The 25,043-nt window shown below is 49.4% G+C and overlaps 1 protein-coding gene across 1 annotated transcript in view; it reads left to right on the top strand.

Moving 5' to 3' along the window:
• SMAD6 (SMAD family member 6) overlaps positions 1-24,690 on the top strand; it is a 37,832-nt gene extending 13,142 nt beyond the window's left edge. Inside the window, exon 5 of the mRNA XM_062501438.1 lies at positions 23,660-24,690. Coding sequence (XP_062357422.1) covers positions 23,660-24,201 — 542 coding nt within the window. The 3' untranslated portion in view covers positions 24,202-24,690. The remainder of the gene's footprint in view (positions 1-23,659) is intronic.
• Positions 24,691-25,043: the final 353 nt, after the last annotated feature.

Raw genomic sequence — 25,043 nt, forward strand, 5'->3', positions numbered from 1 at the left:
AGGTGTGGTTTTTTTTCTGCAAGAACGAAAACATTTCACATGGAAATGCCTGTCTTGGCTGACCCCTTGTGGGGCTGCTGATGCTGACTGGTAATGGCCTTTGCAGCTTCTGGGGCTAGAGCAGGGATCAAACAGCTCTGGCACTGAAGTGCTGGATTGTGCTGCTGTCCCACCCCCCCTTTCCCAGAGAAGCTACTCCTTCGTAAGGAGCTGCTTCCTTATCCCAGGCTTTGGATATGGGAAAATACGTGGGGGGGAAAAAAACCATCAGCATCAGAGGATATAAACAGAATTAAACCCAAAGCTCTTCTCCTGCCCCAGCGTCTCCATAATCAGCCCTGCACCCCATTTTTCTGTTTGTATTTCCCTAGTTTTATTTAAGTGGATAAGAGTTGCCTCTGATGCCCAGACCTGAAAACCCTCACAAAATGCAACCTGTCCCTGCCTCTCCACAGGGATGCAGTCTCTGGCAGGGAACAGGCACAGGCTGGGATGCTGCTCCCTGCCCTCGGCATTTTGCCTTTCAGGTTATAAAAGCCCATGTATGAAACCTGCCAAGAAGTCAAATTCCCAACAGTGCAAGAGAGAGGGATGTGTAGAGAGTTTGTTTTGCCCTTCACAGCAGTTCTGTGTTCCTGGGGGATGCAGGAGGTCTTTGCTGAGGGTTCAAGGAGCCCACGTGCTCCTGTCCTGCAGCATCCCCCACCCTGTCCAAGTGCAGTTCCCAGAGCAAACACTGGACCAAAGCCATCCCTCCCTTTCCAATGGCAATTCATGGAAGTGCCCTCGTGTCACATTTGCTGTCCCAGCTGGACACTGATGCTCAGCTGGACCCACTGCAGCTTGGCCATGTCCCTGCCTGGACTTGGATGAGCTGCCCTCCCCTTCCTGTGCCTGTGTTTGGTTTATGGCTTTGGAGATGTTCATCCTCCTAAGTGCTTGTAGCAGCTGAGAGGGATCAGGCTGCCCATTCCTCCAGGCTGGAGAAGTTGGAGTTTCCAAGCTTCTGCAGGGGCATTTCTCGATGCCAGGCATACTCAGGCAGGATTTCTCACAGTGGCTCCACGGAAGGGTGGGAGACACAACAGTGTTGGTTTTATCTGTGTATTCCATGAGCGGGAGCAGAACCTGCCAGCAGAAATGCTATTTCTCAGCTCTTTCCATTTATTAAGGTCTCATTTGCTAAGATTTTTCCATGAGAGGAGCCAAAGAATGTTAAAGACTTAAAAAAAAAAAAAGTGCCAGCTGTTTTATGCTTTCACACACAGTGATGCAAAGTCCTGTTGTCTGTTTAATCAGGGCAAAAAGGTACCTGCAGGGAGCTGCAGCACTGGGTGGTGGGTAAGGCTCTGGCACTGCCTGCCCAGAGAAATTGTGGCTGCCCCATCCCTGGAAGTGTTGGATTGGGCTTGGAGCAGTCTGGTCTCATGGAAGGTGGGATGAGCTGAGCTCTCAGTCCCTTGCAACTCAATCCATTCTGTTTCTCTGATAAGGCAGAGCTTTAGATTTATCCCACCTGTCTGCAGAGGCTCCTGCAGGGATGGACGTGCCATGCTGTGCAGAGCACATCCCTTTTCTTCCCTTTCCTCCCTTTCTTTTCCCCTCCTGGCTGCTCCAAAGCCTGGCCTGTTCCTGTTTCTGAGCCTGGTGCTCACACAAGGCCCCGTTTGTGTGATCCTGTGCCGGGAGAAGCCGAGTTTGTCCACGGGGAAGAATGAGGCACTTGATTCTTCCCCCCCTGCATGAGGCTGTGGGGTCTGGGAGCATCTCTGTCCTGCACAGGGAAGGCAAACATAGGCTGTGGTGGCTGGGAACTCCTATGGTTCTGCTTTCCTTTATTCCTGAATAAATGTTTTTCCTTTGGAAACAGTGCTGCATCTTCCCCCCAGCTCTGGAGCAAACACAGTTATTATGTCCTGAATTTTTGCTTGTGTTTTTTTTTTATCTTATTTTTTTTTATTTGTTGCTCTTTGAACCTTACAGTGAGACCTGTAGGTAAAAATGAACTATAGGTAATTTTTTTCCATCATTCTTCTTAAAATCTTGAGAATTCGTGACATAACCTAACAGCAGCTCTCACCCTGGAAGTATTTAAGGCCAGGTTGGATGGAGTTCTGAGCCACCTGGTCTGGTGGGAGGTGTCCCTGCCCATGGAAGAGGGTGGAACAGGATAATCTTAAAGGTCTCTTCCACCCCAAACCATTCCATGATTCTATGATCCATCCCCTCACCATAAGCGAAGCTTTGCCAAGTCTCACAGCAAACAGTCAGTGGTGTTTATAAAAAGCTCAGGCTCCAAGATTAGATCTGGTTGGGTTTGTCTGCTGCAGCAGCTTGGGGTATCCAGCTGTGGAGAGAAGGAGCAGATGTGAAAAGGGGCAGTTGAATGTCTCAGACCCAATCCCTCCCTCCCTCCCAATAAATTGCATGTCTGCAGCTGCCACAGGTCTGATCACAGTAAAACTGAACCCAGCAGGTTTTGATTTTTGGCCTGTTCTGGAGAGCTCTTTCTGCTGAGGTTTTATGAAGCCCTGCAAACACAACACCTTTTCCAGAGAGGCTGTGGGTGCCTGAGTTGGTGCAGAGCTGCCCTTGGTGGCAAGGCCAGGGCTCAATTTTCCTCAAGTGTCAGGGAGTTGCTTTCTGAGATCTGTAAAAAGCCCCAGTAGAACACAAAAAAAAAACAAAACAAAAAACCAACAAAACTTTATGAATCGACCAGGAAGCCAGTAAAAATTAGTAGTAACAAGCTCATTTCAATAGAAATGGGTTTGCTGCTCTGCTGGCTGCCAACCATTTATGAGACTGGCCGGGTGCCGGGTCCAGCGCCGCATCCCTCACCCTCCTGCTGCTGGAAATCATTTGTGACTCCAAAAAAATAAATAACACTATTGTGGAGCTTGTTTTATTGCTGGGGCCTGAGCTGGGTGGCAGCTCTGGAGTTTGCAAGCCCTGGCTGGGGGCTCTCTGCTCCATCTGAAGTGGGTTTGCAGGGTGCAGGTGAGGACACGGGGTGGGAGTTGCATCCGTGGCCCGTTGGATCTGTTTGTGGATCTGATGCCACGGTGAAGAGCGGGGTCAGCGTGGCTGTGCCAGTTCAGAGGTGCTGCAGGGAGTGTTGGGTGTTGTGCCAGGAGAGGTTCAGGATGGATATTTGGGAACATTTCTTCCCCAGAAGGGCAGTTGTGGGGTCACCATGGATGGAGGGATTTAAGCCGTGTGGATGTGGCACTTGGGGATGAATAGAACGGTTGGAGTTGCTGATCTTGGAGGGTTTTTCCAGCCTTACCCGTTCTGGGATTGCTCCTGTCTCTGGTGGGGACATGCCAGACCCCCCCAAAGCCCAGGGTGGTGTCCCAGTGAGCCAGGGCTGGTTTGTGTGGAGAACCAGACCCCAGAACGGGCCCGTTTGTGCTTTGGCTGATCTTTAAATACCACAGGGGTTTCCAGCATGGGAATTCACCTGACTCTTCCCTTTGCTCTGGGGCCATTCCAGTGCTTGCACAAAGGGATGTGTGTGACTGAGGAGACTTCTACTCCCAGCAGAACAAGGAAATTCCTGGGAGAGCACCAAGTAAGGTAAATATCCTGTGAATACAGGGAGCTGCTCTTCCCCCATTGCTGAGTTATTTGAATGGAAGAGAAATGTCAGCAGAATTATATTTTAAAAAAAAGTCACACTTCACAGGTTACAGACTAGGAGCACACTGGGCAGCTTCTTCATCACTGGAACAAGAAAATGGGAGTCATTCTTTATTCCCCAGTAATTACAGCCACATATTTTGAAATATCCATGTCTTTTCTATGTTGAATCGCCCGTACAGACCTTCAGAGCTGGATTGAATTCAGCTGTGCTTGAAAGGGTCGGTCATTTGAGACTTCCAACATTAAAAGATCTTTGCAAATTAGTTTTGCTCTTGCCATGCTGAATTTGTTTGTGTAGAAAACCTCAGTAGATTTGGTATGTGCCTGTCTTTGAAGGGCTGTGCTTCAAAGGCTGCAGCTCTGGGTGTTTTATGTGCTGAGCTCTGCAGTCCCCCAAGCTCTGCTGCCTCACTGGGAAGTGTCAGCTCATGTTAAACCTGCAGGAAGGAAAAGCTGAGCGTGGCTTTTCAAAACCTTCAAGGAAACTGGGTGCCCAGAGCTTATTCCTGTAGGAAACGGGTGCAGGAGCTCCATGTGCTGGTGTGTGTCTGTGGTACAGCCCCAAGAGTGGTTCTCTCCATGCCCATTCCCTGTGGGTGAGAGGAAACCTGGGTGTATTTGGAGAATTAGGGATAGTTGATCCCAGAAAATTCAACTGAGATCTTGACAGTGAGAAGCCAAACACAAGAGATTCAGTTGGACCATAGCTAGTATTAAAAAAAAACCAAAAGGTAAGCAGCAAAAATAATATTGTGAAGTTTCCTGATTCTTGGGGTGCTAATGGAAGGGGTGAAGAGCTGTCACCTCCCAGAGCCGTGGAGCTCTCTGTGCCCACTCCAAGCTGTGGAAGGTTTTTGTGAGCAGAGTGCATTGTCCACTTCAGCTGCTCCATTCCAGGGTGGGAGTGTTGGGCTGCCTGGAGCTGCCCTGGCTGGGTCTGTGCAATAGGATCAATCCAGGTTTAAACGAGGACAAACCAACCAGCACCAGAACATTGCTGGGAGCCAGCAGATAATCCCAGATCAGCCTCGGGCTGGAGTGCTGGCGCTGCCTTGCAGAAAGCGCTCGTTCCTCTCCTCTTCCCCCTTTTCTCCCTCTCATTGAGATTTCGACACAATATTATTTTAATCCCCATCCTCTCACCCCTCCTCCTCCCTCTGCCCTTCCCTGCAGGCTCTCTCCCCCCATGCAGGCTGCAGAGGTTCTCAATGAGAACCAGCTGCCTTCCAAAGCTGTTTCCCCTCGGAGCGGGGCCGGGCCAGGGTGAAGTTGGCACCGTGTGGGTCATGCCTGCCTGGCTCTCCCCCAGCTTCCAGAAGGCTTTTCCTCCTGGCTCTGTCCCCTCTGAATGGTGGTTGTACTCCTGGGATTTGGGGCTGGCTTTGGAGCCATCCTACCTTGGAGCACCCCATGGGGCGGGGCACAGAGAGCGCCTGCATTTGGGATATGCCACGTGTTTTCCCAGCTCCCAGCCACCTCCAGCCATCACAACACAGCCTTGCTTGGGTGAGAGGTTGTTAAAAAATGGCTTTATTTGTTTCTTGAGCTCTTCTGTGGGTCAGGCTGCCTCGGTGCACATCCCTGGGGTTGAGTGTTTGGTGTATGTTGAGCACAGGAAGCATCCACAGGGATTTGGAGTCACGTTTTCCACCCTGTTCAAACACCCAGGAAGGTTTTAGGGATTCAGAGGATGCTTCCAAGGCAGGCAAGTGAGTGAAATTGGTTCAGGCATTAACAAACTCACATGTGCCAGCTGCAGTAAGTACCAAACTCCTCACATCCAGTGCCCCAGGACAGTGGTGATGAGGGGAACAGGTTGCTTTAACAGAGGGAAGGAGTCTTTCTCCAGTGAAACAGCACAGGCTTATCTTGGAGCATTTATTCCTTTTATCTCCTTTAAAGTTGTGCTTAATGCTTGTGTCACATGAATAAACTGAAGTAGTGTGTATGGTGCATAAAGAGCAGGCAGCAGAAATGTTTTTCCGAAGTGCTGGATCTTTATCCTGGATTAAGTGGTGGCACAGGGATGAGGTTGTGGCTCCTGCTGGAATTGGAGCAGTTGTGCACACTGGAGGTTTGGTGGTCTCCAAACTACAAAGGCAACAGTGAGTGCTGAATGCAGATGCACTCCCAGACTGGGAGCATCAGCTTGGATACCTTGGATTCATTCCCTGAGCTGTGATGCAGCAGACTGTGATGCAGAAAGAAATTCTCACCAATTCAGCATTTCAGAGCTTCCGAAACAGCGTTTTTCTAACTTAACCCAGCAGGTCTGTGAGAAAGGGAGGGATGAGAAAATACTTTCTTCCATGTGCAGGAATTCCAGCGTGGCCCCTGGAGAGCTGTGGCTCCCTTCTCCAGGTGCCACCCAGCCTGGTGGCATTCCCACCAGGGAGCCAGGGGGGAAATCATGGCTGGCTGTTTGGAAATGCAGCAGCTCAGGCACTCCCAGAGCGGTGCCTCTCTGTTCCAGTGAGGTCGTGGGTGTTTATTTGAGGGAAGAGCAGCTCAGCCAAACATCCTGCTTTTAAACTCTGCCTCTGCAGCCCTCGGAAAGATGCCTGCAGCTATATTTGTGTGCAGCCTCCAAGTGCTGGGCTCTGGGCATGGATGGGATTTGCAGGGAGGGTTTATGAACAGCCTCCCGTGTTTTGGGGTTTCTGCTGCACTGAAAGCTGGGATTTCCTCATCGCTGCACTGAAGAGCTGCAGCACACTTCCATCAAGATATCCAGTGTCAGGCAGGGAGCTGGGTGTCCTGCAGGGCTCTGAAAATCCCACTTCCCCAGGCAGGGTGTTGGAGCCCTGAGTTTTGAGTCAAAATAAAAATCAGTGAGAGCTGCCAAGTTTGGAGGGGGAGTCTTGGTTTTGGGTCAAAACCGCTGTGGTTTCTCCCCCCACCCTTGTTTCAATCCCAAGCACAGCCCTGCCAGAAACTCAGCTCAGCTTCCCCAGCAGAATTAGGGATGTATTTATGATTCAGGGTTTTTCAGGAAACCTGAAACCAGATGAGTTTGGCCAAGGCCAGGTTCTGGCTGGGACAGGGCTGCAAGGAAGAGCGGGACAGGGATGTGCCTAAGAGAGGGCACAAGCAAGACTTATTTTTGTAGACATTTCATAGCAACAGGGCTAAAATAGAGTTGTTGTTCTGCCTTGTCCATTGCATTGAGAGGAGACCCTTTTTCTGCTGAGCAGAGCCCCTGTCCTGGCTGGGATGGGGCTCTAGGTTGGGCCATCACAGGGTCCTTCAAGCTGCAGAAGTTTGTGGCAGCTCTTAGTTTTAACCACTGATTCTGAAATAGTGGGCTCCTGAAAAAGTGTTTTAACTTCACCCTGCCCTGCACACCACAGCACTGTGCTTTCCCAGCCCCTCAGTTACGTAGGTGTAGCTTATTGCCACCACTTCTGCATCAATTCTGTGTCTGCAGGTAGAATACACCGATGTACTTATTCTCACAATCCATTTCCAGCTCCATTTCCTATCCAGAGTCGTCCAGGCAATGACACATTACCCTTAAGATTTGAATTCCCTTAGTGAGATGTTGCTTTTGCATGTGATTAAAGACCTAACAATGTTTTGGACAATTTTGATGGTGTCTGGGTTGCAATTCTTGCACTTAATCTCAGAATAATACAGATGCCCATGTCTGACATGTTTTTCTTAGATACTTAGCTGCAGCCAAGAGGGAGAAAGAGCCAGGTGAGGGGCACAATTCATCTTCTCTCTACAGAACAGGGCAGTTAAGTTGTGCCCCCATCATTCCCTGCTGGGGAGTGCAGGTGGGAGAGTCTGGGCATGTTCACATGGATTTGGGATGCTGTGATTTATCCTTGGACCAGCTGAGCTGGCAGAGAGAATTTGCGTGGTTGTGAGGCACTTGAAAATTAACAAGAACTGCTATTTTTAAAAGAAGGAACTGTAGGATGTTGGCCACAGGAACAACCAGTGAAGTCCTCCATGGCTTCCACCAGCACCATCTCCACTGCTTCATGGCAGGCTGGGAGCGTGATGTCATGGGCAGAAAATAGCTCCTGTTGTTATCAGAGTAAAAGTTGAATTTCTTGTAATCTGCCGCCCCTTCCAGCCCTCCCTCCCCGCAGGAACCTTCAAGCACACCCCCAGCCCCTTCCTGATTGTTTTTCCAGCCCCATTACACAACTGGCGTTTGTTTGGATTTGCAAATTGGTCCCGAGCAGTGTCAATAGCTGGAGATACACACAGAGGGGAACGGACTTTATTTGGGTTTTAGGGCCTCAGGAGTGAATGGTGCCAAAATAAATAGGGAGTTTTATCCTGGGCCGTGTTAACCAAACAGCCCTGGGAGCTCCTGGGGAGAGGTTCAGTGGAGAGCAGCAGGGATGGAACCATCAGGGATCCTGGAGAGCCGAGCAGGACTCGGGACTCGTGAATGTCCCCTTGAGCTTTTATTCCTTAATGATGGATTTACAAGGAAGTGAGGACATCAGGGTCAGCAACAGCGGGCTGGGTGACTGAGCCCAGTTATCTTCTGGCTTTGGAAACCACGTTTTGTTTATCGAGCTCTTAGGAGAAATTCAGATTTTCGTTCCTCCGCTACTGCTGCGTTGTCCTGAAGTAAAAACCTCCAGCATTTCCACTCTTACTGACTCATGGCAAGTTTATCCCCATTTATCCTGGATCTCTCTGCAGTTTCTCGTTCCTCGAAGCTTGGTGGCAGAGCTGGGAGAGGCCAGGTCAGAGCTTCCTTGCATTGCTGGGCTGGAGCCTTGGGCTTGGTGGTTGCATGAGTTCTACCTTCTCAAAAACCTCAAGGACTTCAGGTTTTCCTCTACCTGGGGCTGTTTGAGGTACTGGTGGCAGAGCCATGCTCCATGTCCCCATGAGCAATTCTGAATTCATCACTGACAGCACCTTGGAATAGCCCAAGAGCTGCTTAAACAGACAATTTGAACACCCAGGCTAATTTCTGTTGATTTTCAACTGTCTAAATACAACCACAATGTAGTCAGTGGAGTTACTTTGAATTTCTGGTCAATATTTGGAGCAGAACCTGTCTGTGCCCATCTGCAGCATGGGAGAGGATTTCTTTGTAAGAAAAAGAGAGGAAAACATGATGGAGGTTGGAGAATAAATGGGGGGTGGAAAATGAGATTCAGGCTCCCCTGTTCTTCCTGATTTTTTACCATTCTGCAAGAACTTTCCCTTTGGAAAACAGGTTGCCTCAAGTAGCCCTGGTGGCTTGCTGAGGGCACTGGGTTATGACAATAAATAAAAGCCAATGGCGCTTCTGGAAATGTGAGGAATGTGAAAATGTTTAAATTATTTAGTACCAGAAAACTTTATTTAAACATTTAATCGAAGAACAGGCTTTCATCTTTAAAACATCAGTGTTTGAACTCCCATCCAAGTTTTTTCCAGACTTTCTATGTACTTCATCATATACAACAGCAAGCTGTGCTTTGCAAAGGGAATAAACTTCCAGTTCCCTGATTCCATTTGTTGTCATTGCCTCAAACACACCTAAATTACAGTTGAGAAGCTGTTTAGGGGAAAAAATCCTAATCATGTTATTTCCTAGGTTAAATAAGGGTCTCATTTGTTTGAAGAATTGGAGCTGGTGAGTTCTGTGTCCAAGCAAATCCCATAAAGCTGCACGGTTTCCCTCTGGAAACCAGCCTGGATACAGATGTGTCAGTCAGCACAGGGGGGTTTTTCCCAGTGCAAAGGAATATTCACCTCTGGGAAGTTCATCTCCCCAAAAAGCACCACAGGATATGGGTGGGTGGCACTGGTTTGGTTGCAGTCTGGACTGGTGAGGGATGCAGGAGTGGGCTCTGATGAGTTGTGCTCCACTTCAAACATTCCACAGGCATTGGAAAAAAAAAAAAAAACCAAAAAAAAACCCAACAAAACATTTCATTCTTAAAACGGATGAGCATTAGCAGATTGTTTTTGAATTACATAATTTTTTGAGTGTAAGAGCTGTGCTTTGAAGAGGAAAAACCTCAGGGCTCCATGCACATCACCACCCACCATCCATCAATAGGTGATTGTTTTCCAAAGCAGCCACGCTGAAGCCACCCCGTAGCAATGACTCAGTGCACGTAACCACGCTCCCTTTTGGGGTGAACCAAGGGGATCAGCTTAGTAATGATTTTCCTGAGATTGTGACCTCAGGGCCCCTTGGGTGCAGCATTAGCATTGGAAATGTCCCTGTTTGTGTTCCTGAGCGTGCACAGCCAGGGCCTGCCGTGCTCCACTGGGGAGATTTATGCTTCCTAAGTACATTGTAAAAGTTTTATAAAGTAGCTTAAATATTTACACAATAAGCATTTAAGGAAACAGTTATGCCTCTAAAGGAGCTGCTGATCCTTTGGGTCCATCAGACCATGGACATGAGGATTTTTTAACTGTCTGACCTCCAGGAATTGCTTTTTTTTCCACCTAACTGGTTTTAAGCAGGCAAACAAATGGAAACTCATACACAGGAACCTATAAATAATGTTAATGACCTGGCTTGTATCCTCAAAAGCCAGGAAATTTAGGAGCATTCCGGTGAGCTGGCCCTTTGCTCACTGAAGGGTGGAAAGCATAGCTGGGAGGATTCCTCCCCAAAATCCCACTTATCTCTGCCCTCTGGCAGTGGAAGGCATTCCCTGTGTCCTGTCCCCCCATCCCTTGTCCCCAGCCCCTCTCCAGCTCTTCTGGATCCCCTTTAGGCCCTGGAAGGGGCTCTGAGCTCTTCCTGGAGCCTTCCCTTCTCCAGGTGAACATTCCCAGCTCTCCCAGCCTGGCTCCAGAGCAGAGGGGCTCCAACTCTTGGGACATCTCCATGGTCCCCTCTGGAACTGCTCCAACAGCTCCATATCCTTCTTTGCCTTGCTCATCCCCCAGCACAACCACCTTTCTTCTGCTCCCAGATTTCCTTTTGCAAGGCTCTCCAGCATTGCTGCATCTCCAGGGAGCTACAAGGGGCCCGTGCAGCTTTTATTTCTTGCTTCATCCAGCACCAGGCTATGAAAATGCCTGGAATTTTCCCCCCTTAGGAGCTGCTCCATCCCACTGTAAGAGTGGAATCCTAGACTGGTTTGGGTGGGAAGGGACCTGTGAAGATCATCAAGTCCAGCCCCCATGGATGTGTTAATAGATGGGAGGGTCCAGCCATTGCTGCTTTGCTTGGTCTGCTTCAAGGAGAGCATCCCAGACCCCTTGGATGAGCATTCCCTCTCGTTTCAGGCCAGCAGGGGATGGGGACCCCCTCGGATGGCAGAGGCGGGTGCTGTGCTCCCCTCCCCAGCAGCGCCCACCTCCCCTTTCCTTGTTCTTCCTGAGGCTCTCGGGGTTGGAGTTTTTTCCCTCCGGCTCGCACGGCAAACGGATGTTTAGATCCGAAAGGAAATGGGATTGCTGTTTGCTCGGCTCCTCCTGGAGCAAACAGCCCTTCAAAATAACTCCAGTGGCGTAAGTGCCAGGAAAAACAGAGAAGCCAAAACCTTGTAAGCAAATAATTGGCCTTTTTTTTGTGAGAGGGCTCCTCTTCAGCTCCAAGTTTGCAGATCAGAGCTGCTCTTTTCACGTTTTGTTTTGAGGTTTTGTAATTTTTCTCAAAGCAAACAGATCCAGTGTGTGCCAGATGGGGGGGGGGGGAGGGTTGTTACTGTCCCAAAGTGCTGCTTCCAGGTGGTTCCCCTGGGACACGCAGAGCTTTTGGGTGGGAAATCACTGGAGTTCTGGAGCTCAGATCTGCACCCCGAGTGCTGGGTGTTGCCCTGGAGGAGGTGACCCCAGAACGGTGCCCTCGGGGTGTCCTGTCCCTGTCCCTGCTCCCGCAGGGATGGCTCCTGCAGGGCCCTTGGCCGGGGCTGTGGGAAGAGCTCAGCTTCCCCACGCAGCCCTGCCCAGCCTGCCTGAGTCACCCCGGGCAGGGAAAGCTCTCAGCAGGTTGGGAAAAGCAGCTGGAAACTCCCTGGCTGCCCCAGGGCTGAGCTTTGCCCCAAAGCTTCACCCTCCACTTGGGAAGATGGGGCCACGACCACCCCAAAAGAGAGAAGAGCCCAGAAGAGCTCCCCAAGGTGAGCACTGCACATCCTGTGCCTCCAGGGATTTCTTTGGGGTACACAAGCCCAAATCCTGCCACTGCTGTGGCACCCACGGAGGGGATGGGGTCGTGCAGGGGAGCAGGGTGTGTTTAAAACACACCAGGTGATGAAGTGTCACCCAGACCGAGCTGTTCCTCAGCTCCACAGCTGGCTCATCCCAGATTTCAGCTGCTCAGTTTCCAGGGAAAGGGATGGAATGGAGGCTGCAGCCTCATTGGGGTGTCCCTGAGCCCTCTTGGCTCTCAGGGATTTATAGACACCCTCACCCACCACCAACCAGCATCCTGTGGTGGAAAATCCTGACATTTTCAAGGTTGGTAGATCTGACACAGAGGATGCAGAGGTGGGAGCTTGTCCTGCTCCCTCTTCATCTCCCTGTGGAAAAACTCATTTGAGTAACGACTGCAGGCACTGAGGTGAGGTGCAAGGAGAACAGGTACTTTTTTTAAACTTTATTTTATTTTTTTCCCTTGGAAATGCAGCCTCTCGCAGCCATGCTGTCACAGTTAAAATAAGGTTTAAATTACAGGCCTGGCTGTGGCTTTTTCCCTTTCTTTCAGAATTTTTGCCAACTTGCAATTTACTTAATGAAATCCTGCTATTTCGTTTAACGGGGATATTTTTTGCAGATGTTGATTTAACCCAGCTTTATAAAATATGTGAACTGTGCAGTTTCTTTCCTATTTTTAACAATTTAAATATTCTAGTGCAGAACTTGACAGGGTTTGCAGCACCAGTATCTGTTTGTACCATGTATGAGTGAGGCTGAACGATGAGGCTTCCCCATAAGAAAGTGTGTGAAATGCTGCAGTAATGGGCAAAAAATACCCAAAGTGGGAATTTATGTTGCTCATTGGAGCTTGGTGAATGCATTTCTGGAGAAGTATCTGACCCTGGTTTTATCTGGTTTTATTCTTCAGGGTTTTTGCAGGGGGATTCTCTACATCCATGTGGATTCTGTGTACGTGTGATCTATGTGGAATGAGGAAAAAAAAAAAAAAAGGGTCTGGTTTAGGCTGGTGACAAGATGCCTTTTTAATGTGTAATGCCTGGTGTTTCCCCCAGTATTCCTCACTTTATTTTTTAGAACGTATTTCCCTGGAGGGAGGGAAGGAATCTGATATTTCTCCTCCAGAGCTGAGTTGAGGGAGTGCAGTGTTGAGCTCATTGTGCCCAAGGATGCCTTCACATGCTCCCATAATCTCCCTGGCCTTGATGTACAAAGAGCCCAACCTGCTCCCCTTCCTCTCCTTCCCGTTTGCCTCTCCATGGGAAGGTCATTTATTTAATTTATTTGGTGCTTCTTTTGCATTTTCTGAGTTCAGCCTTAGCTTTCAGCCCCAAAACAGCTTGTGGAGGAGTTGCAGCCACAAGCCCTGCGTAGACCAATCCTGAAAAGGTTCTTCTTCAAAATTCAGCTCCCAAGAAAGATGAGAGCTTGTCCTTGGAAGGTGGGGGAGTTTTTGATCCAAACAGTTCCACTGGTTGTGTCCATGCTATAATTCACAGGACACAGGTAATGGCTTCCCACTGCCAGAGGGCAGAGTTAGATGCGATACTGGGGAGAAATTCTTCAATTCTTCCCTTGGAAGGTGGGAGGCCCTGGCACAGGGTGTCCAGAGAAGCTGGGAAGCATCCAGGGCCAGGTTGGACATTAGGGCTTGGAGCAGCCTGGGGCAGTGGGACGTGTCCCTGCTCATGGCAGAAGGTGGAATGGGATGAGCTTAAAGGTCCCTTCCAACCCAAACCATTCTGTGATAACTCATTAATCCTTTTCTCCTAGAATATCCCCAGCCAAGCTGGAGTTGTCTGGGATTCATATTAGTGCAGCAGGACAGGATGTATTCCATGGAGTTCTCTGTATATTTTGGCATTTTCCTATTCCCCCCCTTTTTTTTTTTTTTTTTTTTTTTTTTTTTTTTTTTTTTTTTTAAGAAACTGTGGTTTGTAGAAATGAAAACAAGTCCTTCTTGGCCAGGGAGGGTAATTGGTGTGAGTCACCTCCAGTCTCCATGGGCAAGTACAGCGAGAGGAATTTGGTCATCTGGGAGGTGACACTGAAAATTGAGGACTTGCAGAGGCCACGCGTTGCTGCCTCTCTGGGCTGCAGTGATGCTCTTCAATGTTGTGGATTTCATGCAAATACATTGATTTTCATCCCCCACCCCTGCTTCACACCAATTTTCTTGCTGCTCTTCTGCACTTTAATAGGTTTTACAGCACCATTCCAGGGAGTATAAAAGTGTGACAGTTGCACTCTGTGATTTTTAGAGTTACAGCTGTAGCAATTCTACAATTCTAGGAAAATATATGTTTGATCTTCAGGGATGATCTTGTCCCAGGTTAGCAAAAATGGATGGCACAGAGCTGCTGACATGTGGGTTTTCCAGAAGAAGGGCCCCTCCATGGCACACAAATGGCACTAGGGCTGTTTCCACTGTGCAGATCCTCCTGCTTTGCAGGAGATGCCAGCACAGCATCCTCACTGTGGACGCGAGGGACCAACCCTGGGGCTTGAATCCCGAGTTGCTGGAGTCATTGTTTAGTCTTTGCTTTTGAAGTGGGAGTAAGAGCCCGTGGATGCTGGCCACGAGCAGTTGTGAGTGGAGCGAGCTGCCTGCGCGGGACGGCCCCAGCAGATGTTTACACACCAGTGCATGGAGCAGCTATCGGAAAGTCTGGCGTGCGTGGGTGCCCACGCAGCCCTGGGCATGTTGGAGGAGGGCAGGAGCCATCCCTGTGCTCCCTTCCACCTCTCCCTGGCAGGATTCCTGCACCAGGCCCTTCCCGGGGCTGCTCACCCCAATCCCATCCTGGCACTTTCAATCCCTCTCACCAGGCAGGAGCCCCGAGACCTCCCCATACAGGTTTAGCCTTTCAGCATGACCAGGTTGGCCAGCACACCGGAGGGATTTGTTTCCTTGCACAGGCTACACTGGCACCCAAAATCCTTTAATTCCCTGTAAAACTCTGGCAAATCCTCCACGAGCGAGGACTTGCAGGAGCCGTGGGCGTCGTGACACGCGGTGGCAGCCCCGGAGCCTGAAGTGCCTGCACAGACAAAGAGGCTCTGGAGAGCTTTATCAGGAGCAGGATCTTGGGTTCTGGCCAGGGAGAACAAAGCCTGAATTCCCATTCCACTCTCAGCCCCTGTCTGCTTCCCATATATGTGAGGGCACTGATACTGTGCTGGAAAAAATCACCTTTTTTTGGGGTTGCTGGGGAAGAACTATCAGATGTGGGGAGGCTTCAGCTGGAGATCTTTTGGAGAGAGGGTTGGGATACAGCTGGTCTGGGGTCTGGAATGAACACTCTGGCACAGGGTTGGGTTGAAAGCCAGAATTCCCAAACTGAGGTCTCGTGTCTGCCCGGCACCGGACTCCACACCCAGCCGGCCGTGAAGGAGCAAAGCAGCTCATTCCCAGGTTGTATGGAGAAAAATATTTGTGGGGCTGCTGCTTGTGGTCCTCTCAGGGAGCCTCCTCTGTCACAGGCTGTTTTCCAAGCTGGGGATGGGTTCCTAAAGCTTTCTCAGTCCTTGACGCTCACAGTGGTGTTGGCACAGAGCTTGGTCTGCCCTCGAAGGTGCTGCTGTGGCTGCACCAAATCAGGGTGGCCTTGAGTTTTTTCAGCCCATTTGCTGCTCCTCAGTCACCTCTGGAAGCCATCAGCTCATTCTCAGGAGTAAATCCAACTGAGATGTAAGAGCAGGGTGCAAGCCCTTAAAATACTTCTGGTGGTGCTGTTTTGTTTGGTATTGCTTTGGTTTTCCTCCCAGGGAGGCAGCTCCACTCATTCCTGGTTAGGAAACTAAAAAGCTGCAGCAGCCACAGCCTACTCAGGGTCCTGTGTCCTGTCCGAGCTCTGGAGCCCAAAGTTCCCACTTTCCTGGTATTTTGGGAAGTGAATTTTCTGTGATCGTCTGGGACATCTGAAAGATGCTTCATGAAGGGGAAGCTGAGCATTCCCCTCTGGAAATGGCAAATTTGGGTCGTTCCTGGAGGGAGCTGAGCTGTAATTTGGGGTTGGGCTGTGCAGGGAGGTGGTGGTGGGCTGGCCATTGCAGGACAGCCTTCCTGGTTTGGGGGCGCTCAGTGCCTATGGATTATCCATCAACTGGATGTGAAAAGCAGCCAGTGTTTGGTCAGTGATCCTGCTGCTGCTGGGGACACCCTGATGTACTTAGGAAGTGTGGAAAATGAGGAGGCTCAGCGGCATCTCTGCAGCCTCTTCATGACATCCTCACCAACTCGGCCTCAAAAGCAGCTCCAGCACCTCAGTGCCCCCTCCACCCTGGGAGAAACCCCTTCCTTGGGAGCTTAATAATTTGGGATTAGTGCTGGGGGGGGAGCCAGCAGGGTTTGGTTTGGTGCCCCCAAAGCCTCTGGCCCATCCCCTTCCACTAAGGAGATTCCCAGGCTTGGCTCCAGAGCCCAACGTGCTCTTCCCGAGCGGCACGATGGAGGCGGGAAGGGGTGTTATTCCTGTTTCTCTTCTGAGGGACCTACTAATTAGTTTCTGCTTTTAAAAGGCTTTGAAGTGCTCAGCCGAAACTTCTCTGGGAGCGAAAACTATGATTATTTATATTTATCCCATTTCCCAGCGCCTCGGCCCCGCCGCGGGATGCTGCTCCATGCTGCAGCTCCGGCCGCTGGGCGGATTATCCCGCTCCCCCAGGGGATTCTGACAGCACCTACAGCTGCCCTGCCAAGCCAGAATGGCTTCCAAAGGTGGGTGAGAGCCCAGGAGATCCCATTTGGCCACCCCAGTCCGTGCCCATCCCACTGGGATGTGGTTGGCATGGCTGGGATTGCAGCCCCCGGATTGATGAACAGCGGGCGTGGGGAAAGGAGCCTTGGACATCACAGCAGTGCCTGGAAGGGAATTCTGCCATCTGGTGATTTATGGGGTGATTTCTCCCAGATCCTCAGCGTTTTTCAGGCTCTGGGGGAACAAAAAAGGGATTGCACACATGGCTGGGTGGAGGACCTGAAAATATGAGAGGTTCTCAATGTCAAAGTGAGAAAAAAGGGAGGTTTCCTCCCCATTTTTGTCCTGGTTTCCTTCACCCTGCTTGGGAACAAACCTTCTCCCCTGTGAGTGGAGCTGCTGCCTTGCCAGGAGCAGGCAGAAGAAAAAGCCAATCCCAACCAGACGATGCTCGGAAGATTTTCATCAAACCTCTGGATTTTACAGAAAATCAAAATAGTAGGGACCTTCCCTTGCCCAGCCTTTCCTCTGTGGTTTGCACCAGCTCGTTTTTCTCCCCATGTTCCAGCTGGTTGTGGCACAGGTGTGGATGCTCATGGAGATGCCAAGCAGGACCCCAGGGTTTTGCTGGGTTTGGGTTTATCCAGGGCTGCTTTCCAAGAGGGAAGAAGTCCCAGCCAGGCTGCGGTTGATGACGGGTCTGATGCTCTCAGAAGTGGCAGCCAGCGTGGGCAGTGATGTTGGGGGCTGCTTTTGAAGCTGTATTTACATTGTTGTGTTCCCTGGGATGTGCCAGGTGTAACGCAGGTACCTGCATGGCCCAGGAGCTGGAAAAGCCATGGATGTGCCTGAAAGCCCTGAGCAAGACAAGCTGAGGTTCATGGAGACTGTTGGACTCAAAAACATTTCAAAAACATCACCTAAATCTCTGAAAACTTTGGCATTTAGAAGGAACACATAAATATGTCAGTGAAAAATACCCAAGTTGGGTTTTTCCAGTTTTCACCCTTGGCTGAAAAAGTACTTTTTAAACCAGGAGAGTTGGGGGGAAAAACTATGCTAAAATACCTTAATCTCATGTTCTGGACTGTGGATTTAATGGCCAGGGAAGGTCCATTAGAAGCAAACTCCTTGAGTTTAGCTTCAAAATAAGCTAACTGATGATGACTTCCAAATTTCCGGGCAGAACTAAACATGGCATATGTTTCACTTTGAAGGATATAAAAAAAAAAAAAATTAGCATGAGCTGATGATTTTGCAGAGTGGTTTCTTTTATGCAGAGAAAATTGTTTTCATCCTCATTCTTGGCATTGGCTCCTTGTCCTGTGTTGCTTTTGTTTCTTGGGCTGCCATGGAAATGTCCCCCTTTCCCCCCAGGCCTTTCCACACACCTCTTGCACCGGCTCTGGTGCTTGTCAGACCCTTTTTTTTGAACTAATTTAATTAATTAACCCAGCGCAAGTGTTCTTTGGAGTTAATCATCTCCTGGGTTAACAAATTAAATCTGCTGGCAGAGGAGGCTGGGGAGCAGCAGAGCTCTGCTCCAGGGGAAGGGATGGAAGAGGAGGAGGAGGAGGATGGTGGATGGTGGATGGTGGATGGTGGATGTGGTCGTAGGGAGGGCTCTTCTCAGCTGTCTTTCCGTGGTTTTTGTGGGATAAATGAGCTCAACTGGTGCTCATGGCTGCCCAACAACCACATCCAACACCAGGAAGGTGCCTTGTGAGGGTGGAGGAGTTGGGACCCCACAGTGACAGCAGTGACACCAGAAGAATGACAATATAAAAATCACATTCTTGTTTTAGAGTTGAGATAGGAGCTGGGCTCAATCCTTACATTCAGTGGAGTAAACCAGAAATCTGGAGAGAGTTTGGTGCTCTGCAGCACAGCAAGGTCCAGCTTGTCCCTGTGGCTGACCTTGGCCATCACCTGGGCAGCTGGTCATTGCTTGTCATGGCCTCTGTGATCCAGGGAGAAACTTTTCTTGGTGAAAAGTTTCTTGTGTTTCTTTTTCTTGGGCCATCAAAGGATCTTCTGTTGATACTGGGCTTGAAGGAGAATGTCCAGGAGGAATACCAGGGCTGCCCATCCTGCTGCTTGCACCCAGCTGTCTTTTCCCCTCAGGAACCCGTTGTCCTGCCATAACAGCAGCTTCCTGCTTCCCTGGAGAAACCCGGGAGGAGTTAGGGATGGGATCTGAGCTGTCCTGTCCTCACCAGGATTTTCACATGGAGAAGCTCCTGCCCAGCCTCCTGGGCCTGTTCCCTGCTGGGATTAGGATGTTGCCCTAAATACACACAGTGGGGCCAACAGTGGGACCAAGATGGGGCTCGCCAGCCCCTTCCAGGTGACCCCAGAGTCCCACCCAGGGCTCCCAGTGAGGATGGGCAGCCAGAGGGGGCTGCTGTGTGTCCCCAGAGGGGCCCCCTGTGCTGGGGACAGCTCTCAGCCTCTCCCCAGCCCAAGGGGCCGTGCTGGGGTTGGTGCTGGTGGCAGGGGGGGCTCTGGGGGGCACAGTGATGCATTCCAGCTGAAACTTGTAAGGCAGAGGTATTTTAAGTATATTGGCTTAAAGAAAACGGTTGTGAGCTTTGCTGGGGCAGATTGACAATTAATTTTTTTTTTTTTTTTTTTTTTTTTTTTTTTTTTTTTTTTTTGCCAGACCATAAAAATTCCATTTCTGCTGTGGAAAGTTTTAACCCCTTCCTTACCCTGGTGCTTGTTTCCAAGGGTCTTAATGGGGGATTATTTTAACTGATGGCTCCCTGGTGAACTGTTAATAGATTTTGGGGAAATGTGTGTGTTCTTTGTGCTGGGCTTTTTATCTGAACCTTGTTCACAATGACCTGTGTGTGGCTGTAACCTTCCTGCTTCTCTGCTCCTGCGTGTTGGACAGTGTAAATACATGGGTCTGCTGTGGCAGAGGGGAGGAAAATGACTGAGCATGGGTCTATTAGTCCAAAAGTGGAATAAAACTGAGTGGAAAGGTGTTGAGGGAGGATGTAACTGAGCTCCATGGCCAGTGGAGTGTGAGGCTGCCCTGTGACACAGGAGTACTGTAGGGAGGGACATGGAAATGGGGAGTAGGCTTTGTGGTGGGGGGCACTTCTGAATATCCTGCTTCATTTCCAGGTTGCCCAGATGTGCATTCAAGTTGCCATCACATCTGGAGAGTGCAGTGATTTATTCTTCATGTGCATGATCTCCCCTATGGGCACCACTTAAATGTGTTTTGAGAGGCTCTTCCTTGCAGCCATGTTCTGAGGGTCCATTTGACCTACTGAGAGGAGGTTTTGGTGGCTTTGGAAAAGCCAAAGAGTGAATCAGCACCGTTTATTTCATGTGTTTCGTGATCTGCCCATGTTTTCCATCCTGCTTTTATGTGCAACATCAAGCGGTGGGACTGTGCAGCGTTTTTGTTTTGGAAAAAAGCATCTTTCTTTTCTCTTTTAAAGCACTCCTTTGAACTTTACTGGCATAAAATGCTGTCAAATCACAAATAGTCTCAAACCTCAAGTTATTTTCTTTACCTCCACACTCTGCAGGGAGAGACAGCAACAGTGCTGCTAACACAGGGAGGATTTACAGTGTTTGCTCTCTGCACTTATTCCCAGACCCAGATTCTTTTTGCCTGAGCCACGAGTGAGTCTTTTCCCTTTAAATTCTAGGTTCGATTCTCCTATCTTGTTCCTTTATCTCTAATTGTTTGAATTCACTTTGGGATGGCCTGAGAGGCATTGCTGCCACGGAGGAAGGAGTAAACACAAGGCAGCGTTTCAGCCCCTCCATCTGATGGATGAAGGTGGCTTTGATGGAGGAGATAGCCCTGACGCCAGCCCCTCTGGAGCTGCTACAAGTTGTAGCTGCCTACAATGATAGTTGTTAAAAACCCGTCCTGTACCACTGCAGCACTCAAATATTTTCCTTTCTTCAAAAAGAACGTTAACAAGCCTGCCTCTGTTCCAGCAGAAGTGGGAGGGGGGGAAAAAAACAGAACAAAAAGTGGATTTTCTTGTCTGTGCATAAAGGGCAGCGTGGAAAAAAAGAGGAGGGAGAAGTGGAATATTTATTTAAAAGGCAGAGGAGGAGGTGGTGGTGTGCTGGCCGCCCCTGCTGTCTGCAGAGTGGTAGTGGCTAATAGCTGGAGGCAAACTAATACTTGGCAGGGGATGAGACAGAGCACAGGCCCCCCTGATTTGGGGGCTTGCTGAAGTGCTTGTTTTATGTCAGGGCTGCGGGATGAGTTCATCTTTGCAGGAACTGGTTGAGTGCACTGGGAGATAAAAGGAGGGAGAGGGACCCTGCAACAGCTTCCTGCAGGCAGGGGCTGCTCAGATGAGCCTTGAACTGCCCCCTTCCAGGGGTTTATTTCCCTGTGGGTTGCTTTTTTTTTTTTTTTTTTTTTTTTTTTTGTATTTTGAAGACTTTCCTCTCCCCTGGCCAGAAGTGGGTTGAAAGGGAACTTCTCACTTCTTGAGGTGCGTTTACCTAAAACTCAGGTCCTCACCTGTTTGAAGGAGCACAGGACATCTGCAGGGGTGCTGTGAGCTGGCACAGCTGGCACGGCCAGGCAGGAGCTGTGGGATGACAGAGATGAGGAGCACATTGGCAGGGGGATGCATTAATGGATGGATGGAGTGAAGTTCCTGCCATAAGTTGCATGGAAGTCCTTTTAATAAAGCTATTTTAATGTGAAAAGCCCTTCTCCTGTTTTCATGGATGATTTTGCTTAGATAATTCCCAGTTCCTGGAAAGCAGAGATGGCACCAGGGCTGTTAGCACTTCCAGCAAAATATTTTTGTAGGATAGGCACTGTTTTCCTCCAGCTTTACTTTCCCCCCTTGTATATTAATTTGCAGTAAACCATGAGAAACTCCTATATAAATGTTTATTGCTGACTGTTCCCCTGATTAATGAAGCTGCTGGGGACACTGGAGGTTTGAAGTTGTCCCATCCTTAATCTGCAAGGGAAATGCAGGGGCTGAGCAGTAGTTTCTCGAAAATGTAATAACAAAACCAACATAGCTAATGGGCATGGAGGGCTTTGAGGAGGTTGGGAGGTTAAACAGATGCAGAGCTCAGTAATTGCTACCAGCATCCAGCCCCAGCACATGAAAGGCCCTGAGCTGCTCTGTAGCCCCCAGATCACTTGAGTGGGACAACAGCAGAGCTCAGCATTCGGGGAGAGCTTTGGAAAGGCTTTGGGAGCATCCATAGGATGTCCCAGGGGAAAAAATGGCTGTGGAGATTGGATGCTGTAGAAGATTGATGGGTCTCTGAGCACCCTGGTTTAGTGGAAGCTGTCCCTGTTGATGGCAGGGGGATGGACTGAGATGGGTGTCCCCAAAAATGTGACCTGTGATGGGTGAAGGGGTAGAGATTGACATGGTACCCCCAAAAATGTGACCTGTGGTGGGTGAAGGGGCTGCTTGAGGTTGATAAGCATTGCCCACAGCAAAGGACATGCTGCTGCCTCCCCGCCTGCCCCATCACCCCTCCCCCATGGCCCTCCCCTGAAATTTGTATGGTTACAACTCCAGTTAAATTCCAACAAAGCTGCTTAATTCAAAGCTGGTTAATGGGGAGGGGAGCCCGGTGCTCTCGGGGGTAATTTGAGCCTGAAGAGAAGCGGGGCTGGAGGGCTGTGCCTGAAATCCGGTGCGTCAATGGGGGCTTTGGAGCAAAATAATGGCATCACCCCATGGGCGAGTTAATGGGACATGATGGCACGGAGGCACCGGGGTCAGCAGGCCACGGGCACGTGAGGGATTGTCAGGGAGCTTAATGCTGGCCACGGAGCACGGCTGGCTCGGAGCAGAGCTCCTGGCTGGAAATTCCACGGCGGTTTTCTGTTAACCGGTGTGGTAGGGGCAGGAATGATGTTCAGCAAGTGGTTAATTTGCCCTCTTTGGGGCTCCTTCTTTTCCTGTCTTCCTTCTGGAGACATCATAAATTCTGGAGGCATCATAGATTAAACAGATTTCTGGCAGCCTGCGTCCCTCCCATCTTCCCTGAATGTAATTCCTAGAAAGAAGAGACATTTCTCATTGTCTGGAGGGAGTTCCAATGGGTTTTTAGAAGGACATGTATAGTTCATAGCAGCTACTCCCCCTTGGCATGAAACACTTCCTCAGATTTCATGTTCCCCGTGGGAACATCAGCGTCGCTGTCAGAGAATATTACACAGAGGAGACACCCGGCAGGTCACTCATCCAGGCACGTCCCCTGGGCTCAGCTCAGCACAAGCTGGGCTTGGAAAGTGGGGCTGCAGGAGCACAGGGGTGCTGGGGAGGTGGGAGGAATGCAAATATCCTGAGGACACGCAGATCCAGCTGCTTGATGCAGAGTTGGACATTAAACTGGAGAGAGAGAGAGATGTGCTGAGTTCATGGGTGTCCTGTGGGGTCTCCAGCCTAGGCTTCAGCCCCCAGTCTTGGTGGCATTTGACATAATGAAGGCAGGATTTGGGTTGAGCACAAGCTTTGGGTTGAAATGGACTTTGGGTTGAGCACAAACTTTGGGTTAAACAACTTTTGAGACGAACACAAATTTTGGGTTAAATACAAGTTTGGGTTGAACACAAATACAGGGTTGAAGTTGTGTTGAACACAAGTTATGGGTTGAGCACAGGTTTTGGATTGAGCACAAACTTTGGGTCAAATACAAGTTTGGACTGAACATGGAGTTTGTGTTGAGCACAAGTTTTAGGTTGAACGTAAACTTTGGGTTAAATTCCAGTTTTGATTTCAACTCAAGTTTTGGGTTGAGTGTGAAATTTGTGTTGAACACCAGTTTTGGGTTGAACAGAAGTTTTGGGTTGAACGTGGAGTTTATGTTGAACACAAATTTTACCAGGTTTGGGTTGAACATTGAGTCTGTGTTGAACACAAGTTTTGGGTTTTGGGTTGAACATGGAGTTTATGTTGAATACAAGGGTTGGGTTGAACGTGGAGTTAGCGTTGAATGCAAGTTTTGGGTTGAACGTCAGTTTTGGTTTGAACAGGGAGTTTGTGTTGAACACAAGGGTTGTGTTGAACAAGGAGTTTGTGTTGAACACAAGTTTTGGGTTGAGCACCAGTTTTGTGCTGAACACAAGGGTTGGGTGGAGCACAAGCTCAAGCTCTCACTGAGCACAGCTGATGGGTGGGAGGAGCTGTTTCCCAGCCTCCATCGCTGTGGTTTCCCAGGTGATCCCAGCACTCCTGACTCCCTCTCTCTCCCCGCAGACGCCAGCACGTCGCCCGATGCCGTGAAGAGGAGCCATTGGTGCAACGTGGCCTACTGGGAGCACCGGACGCGCGTGGGCCGCCTGTACACAGTGTACGAACAGTCTGTCAGTATCTTCTACGACCTACCTCAAGGAAACGGCTTCTGCCTCGGACAGCTAAACCTGGACAACAGGAGCGAGACTGTGAGAAGGACTCGAAGTAAAATCGGCTACGGGATTTTACTGAGCAAGGAACCGGACGGGGTGTGGGCCTACAACCGCAGCGAGCATCCCATCTTCGTCAACTCCCCGACACTGGACATCCCCAACTGTAGGACTCTGATCGTGCGCAAGGTGATGCCGGGCTACTCCATCAAGGTGTTTGACTACGAGAAGTCCTGCCTGCTGCAGCACACGGCCGAGCTGGATTACGCAGACGGGCCCTACGACCCCAACAGCGTCCGGATCAGCTTTGCCAAGGGCTGGGGGCCGTGTTATTCCAGACAGTTCATCACGTCGTGTCCTTGTTGGCTGGAGATCCTACTCAGCAACAACCGATAACGGTCAGGAGAAAGGAAAACGACGACGAGAAAAAAAAAAACACACAAAAATTTAAAAAAAAAATTAAAAAGACACAGACTATCCCAAATATCATCTACCTAGATTTAATATAAAGTTTTATATATTATATGAAAATATATATTATACTTGTAATTATGGAGTCATTTTTACAATGTAATTATTTATGTATGGTGCAATGTGTATATGGACAAAAAACAGAAAATGCACTTTGGCTTATATAATTCTTTCAATACAGATTTTTAAAAAAAAAAAAAAAGAAAAAAACCACAAAAATTATACAGCAAAAATAGGAGAAACCCCTAATTTTGATGTATGGTTTTTTGAAATATTATTAATACCCAGACAAAAAGCTAATACCAGTCACTCATTGATAATAAAGTATTCGCATTATGGGGGGGGATTTGTCTTTTTTCTTCCCCCCCCCAACTGAAGTTGGCAGCAGTCAGGGGAGTTCCAGGGGGCAGCTTCTGTCTCCCATCTCAGCCAGGACCCTGGAAAACCAATGAATGAGTTGGAAGGCTGCAGCTGGCTCCAAGAGGAGGGTGAGTGAGGCCAGTTGGAGAACCAGGGAGCACTGGGAGCAGGTGAGAGGAAGATCTGTAGCTCTTCTCACTCAGGGCTCTCTGACCTCTCTGATAACACAAAACATGGTGAGAACAGGGTGAGGATGAGGGTGCACATCCGTGTTTGTGCAGATTAATCTTCATCAGTGCTAATCAGTGGAGAAAAGCAGAATATTCCATGGCCACAAAGCTGCCCAACAGGACCAGTTTGGATTTTTGGTCTTACCCAGGGGTTGTCTGTGAATCCTGCTCATCCCA

This window comes from Cinclus cinclus, chromosome 13 (assembly GCF_963662255.1).
Source record: "Cinclus cinclus chromosome 13, bCinCin1.1, whole genome shotgun sequence".
Classification (NCBI taxonomy): domain Eukaryota; kingdom Metazoa; phylum Chordata; class Aves; order Passeriformes; family Cinclidae; genus Cinclus; species Cinclus cinclus.